The sequence below is a fragment of the Rhagoletis pomonella genome, unplaced genomic scaffold, assembly GCF_013731165.1.
Source record: "Rhagoletis pomonella isolate Grant_MI unplaced genomic scaffold, Rhpom_1.0 Rhpom_scaffold_00011, whole genome shotgun sequence".
NCBI classification, from domain to species: Eukaryota; Metazoa; Arthropoda; class Insecta; order Diptera; family Tephritidae; genus Rhagoletis; species Rhagoletis pomonella.
In genome coordinates this window covers 29,230,093-29,233,698 of record NW_023458565.1, presented here as the reverse complement: position 1 = coordinate 29,233,698, position 3,606 = coordinate 29,230,093, and the positions used below count along the sequence as shown (strand labels likewise).

Genomic DNA, 3,606 nt, shown 5'->3' with positions numbered 1-3,606 from the left:
CGGCGAAATGCATTAAAGCGACTTATGCATGCGTATAAACGTAGTATATACTTACGGCTTTATATCGGCATCAAAGTAACCGTCTTCAAAAGCAAACAAAATCAGCAGTTTTCATTTGACATTTTGTAAGTTAACATAATGGAAAGTGATAAAAATCTAGTTTTATTCGGCATTATAAAATCGTGGCAAAGAAAAAGAACGATTATTATTAATCAGCTTTTAAATACTGATGCGATTATTTGGAATTTGAGCGGAACAGCTGATCTCCAATTCGCTTTGAGTGAGAGCGGTGTTTATACACTCTTTCTAACTGTCTGGAGAATTAAACTACCGATTTGAAATGGAGTGTGAGCCAAAACACTTCGCTCTTTCAAAGCGAATTGAAATTCAGTTTATACATATGTTTTGAATCGCGGCGAAATGAATTAAAGCGACTTATGCATGCGTATAAACGTAGTAAGAGACTACATTTTTAAGACGCAACTATCGATGTGCATAAATATGTTTGAATGTAGTAGGGTGACAGACTCAGTTTTTTCAAACCGGTTTGCACCGGTTTTTTGACATCTTGTTTCTTCGAATATCGAATAACCCGGATTTTTCATCAGAAAAATCGTGTTTTTTTATTTCATCCAAATCTTGAACTGTCAATAAAAGTTTTGAGTTTTTCGAAAATTTCAAGGCCTTTTTCAAGTTATAAATTATATTCTAGGCAATACCCCGAGTATTTATATCATATGTGATTCTAATAAATAAATGTGTGCGGCTTAAATGTTTTCTACGTGTTTGGCCGAGTTTCTCCTTCAATTCGTGCTCTGCCTCTTAATGTTGTGACACAAATGGAGAGATCTTCACTTTTGCTCCACCTGCGAAGATGCTTTTTTACGGCAGAAGTACACTCGCGACCGCTATTTGAAAATGAATTAAAACATCATAATATGGGTACCAAATCGAATGTATTTTAAATATCCCTAATTCAAAAATATTTTTAGTAGAAATGTCACCTATTTTGAATCGCATATTTATTTAGTTTTTTGGTTAGGAAAAAAAGGTAAAATATTACTATTCATTCATGGGTACTAAGAGAAGGTTCTTAAACAATGCTTTCCCTATACATATACAAAAGGTTATCCCTTAGGATAACAGTATAAGGTTGCCACTTATTTTCGATTCTACACAATTTATCTAAAATATTCCATCAGGGTTGCCACGCTTCTATGTAATACAAACTTTTATTTTGTTAATTTAAAACAGCATTTTTTTATGTATGTATACTAGGGTGGTAAAAAAATGCGTGTAAAAAAGTAAAGTCTGAATTTTTATGCTCTCACCCCCTTGGATTGTTCTAAACCCAAAAAAATATTCCCCTATTTTTTATTTTGAAATAAAAAAATATTTAGAGGTCGCTCAAAGCACTCAAAGTTTTCCATTTATTTTATATGGGGGAAAAACAACTTTTCGTAGAAATGATATAACAGGTTGAAAGGTTATCTATAGCAAAAACAACAGATGAAGTCACCGAAAAAACTTCCGGTCCAGCTAACGAGCTACGAGCTACTAATTGAGCTACTCGTTAGCTGGACCGGCAGTTTTAGCGATGACTTCATCTGATGTCTTTGCTCTAGATAACCTTTCAATCTGTTATGCCTCTTATCCTTAAGATTGTAGATCGACTAATTAGATGTTTGTGAGGATAAAAATATGACGGTACAACCTTAGGTATACTATGCCTTCATAACTAATCATAAAACAGCGTCGCATTCTAAAAAGATAAGCAATGTAATTTCTGTTTAGCCTACATCTTTCCAGTACTTACTAATTTCTGAGTACACCTACCCTAGTTTTGATGAGGACTAACTAAACCACGCATTGTTTTGTGTATATAGTTCTGAGAAAACAAAAAAAAAACTAAACCATAAAAAACTTTCGCTGCTATGAAGAAAATACTAGAAATCATATTCATTTGTTCCAAGCTATCTAACATTTATTTGCAATCAAAATTTCCATCACGCACTATTTAATTCTTCAATTTGGAGCAGTTCTTCACGAAAGTGGGAAATTCAGTGAACACCGAAATCATATCACCCACAGCACTGCTCGCGCATCCAGCATAGGTGCCTGGTGTGGATGGCAATTTCTTCGACAACTTAATAGTTTTTGAGATCTGTTTCTTTAGCGTAATCATTTTGTTCAACAATTTTGAAGCACAACGGGCTGGAGTTTTCTTGTTGGCATCCATCTCATCGTCCAGTGTGCCGTTATTGCACACATTGCTGTTCAAATTGATGATATCGTTGCAGGTATTCACAACAGCTTGAACTTGGTTAATAAGCGCATTGAAATCCTTTAAAACGCCGGTATTGCAATCTTCGACGGCTTCCAGGAAATCCACTCCAGCACTGCGAATGCTCATTACCCTTTTGATGGTGCAATTTACACCTTTCAAGGTACGTAAGCTGGCTTTGATGGTAAAGTATAAAGGACCAAATACACCCAAGATATCCGGGTCGATACTCTCCTCAGCATAGTCCAAGGGAATGAATTCTGTTAGTTGTTCGTCATCGACGATGTAATCCGTATTGGCCTAAGGATGATAGCATAGACAAATTTTTGCTGCTGAGGAATACCTACGCTCTTACGAGTACCTACGAGTATTTGAAGTATTCTACTCACCGTGGCGGCAGCCAGGAACAATGCAAAGGCGAGACAGAGCACTGCTAATTTCATTGTGATAGTACTTTGCTTTGCCTTGTAAATCGATTTATCATTGAAAGTGCATCAAAGTGTGCTTTTATACCTTTGGATAATGCCGCAGGTGATAAGAACACATGCTCACATGCATGAATATGGACATATGTATGTACTTAGTGAAGGATTATAACTATTATCACACTTATTGATCTTGTTATTAGCTTTGAGAGAATTAAGTATGAATGTTTAGCGTAAGAAAGCACTTAACAGCTATTAACAACAATATCTCGGCTTAAGTACGAACAGGTGGCAGTAGGCAGTCAGTACCTTTGTGGTCTTACTGATACGCTGCGGCATTATATGACAGCACTTCATTCAGATACTTGGCATGCCATATAAAAAAAGTATAGTAAGACCTCCAAATCGCTTTGCATTCTCAGGTAAAATTTTTTATTTTTTATTTTTTTGCAATAAGAGCAAAAAAGCGAAATATATATTTTGGGTACATATAGTAAAATTTCACGAAGACTCAATTTGGTAGAACATTACAACCTATTTGCTCTCTCACGAAAGTCCAAGTAAAATAACATTTCGGAGGTCGATAGAGGGTTAAATGTAGCAGAAAATTATGCACCGAAAAATTTCACTAGCGGTATTCTCAGACAAAATCTTTATACAAAGTACGCAAAAGTTCACAGAAAAAAAGAAATCTGAAATATGTCCCCTTGAAATATGCTACAACTTTTTTATGCTTTCTTACGTATTTTGTTTGTATATAACTCGAGCTCTGCACTGAAACTTCATTTTTCTCACTTTTTGGTGTATACTTATTTACCAAAGCAGTAGCAAAAGCTGCCGGGGTCCGACTTGAATGCTTCCATTTAACTTAAAAAAAATACGTTAATGCTGGTCGCG

At 35.4% G+C, this 3,606-nt stretch overlaps 1 protein-coding gene across 1 annotated transcript; it reads right to left on the bottom strand.

Annotated features, from left to right (window-relative positions):
* Nucleotides 1-2,017: 2,017 nt before the first annotated feature.
* LOC118747065 lies at nucleotides 2,018-2,727 on the bottom strand. The gene is made up of 2 exons (XM_036481056.1): nucleotides 2,674-2,727; nucleotides 2,018-2,584 (listed from the first exon to the last, which is right to left on the bottom strand). The coding sequence occupies exons 1-2, from the start codon at nucleotides 2,725-2,727 to the stop codon at nucleotides 2,018-2,020; spliced, it is 621 nt and encodes a 206-aa protein (XP_036336949.1).
* Between the last annotated feature and the right edge of the window lie 879 nt (nucleotides 2,728-3,606).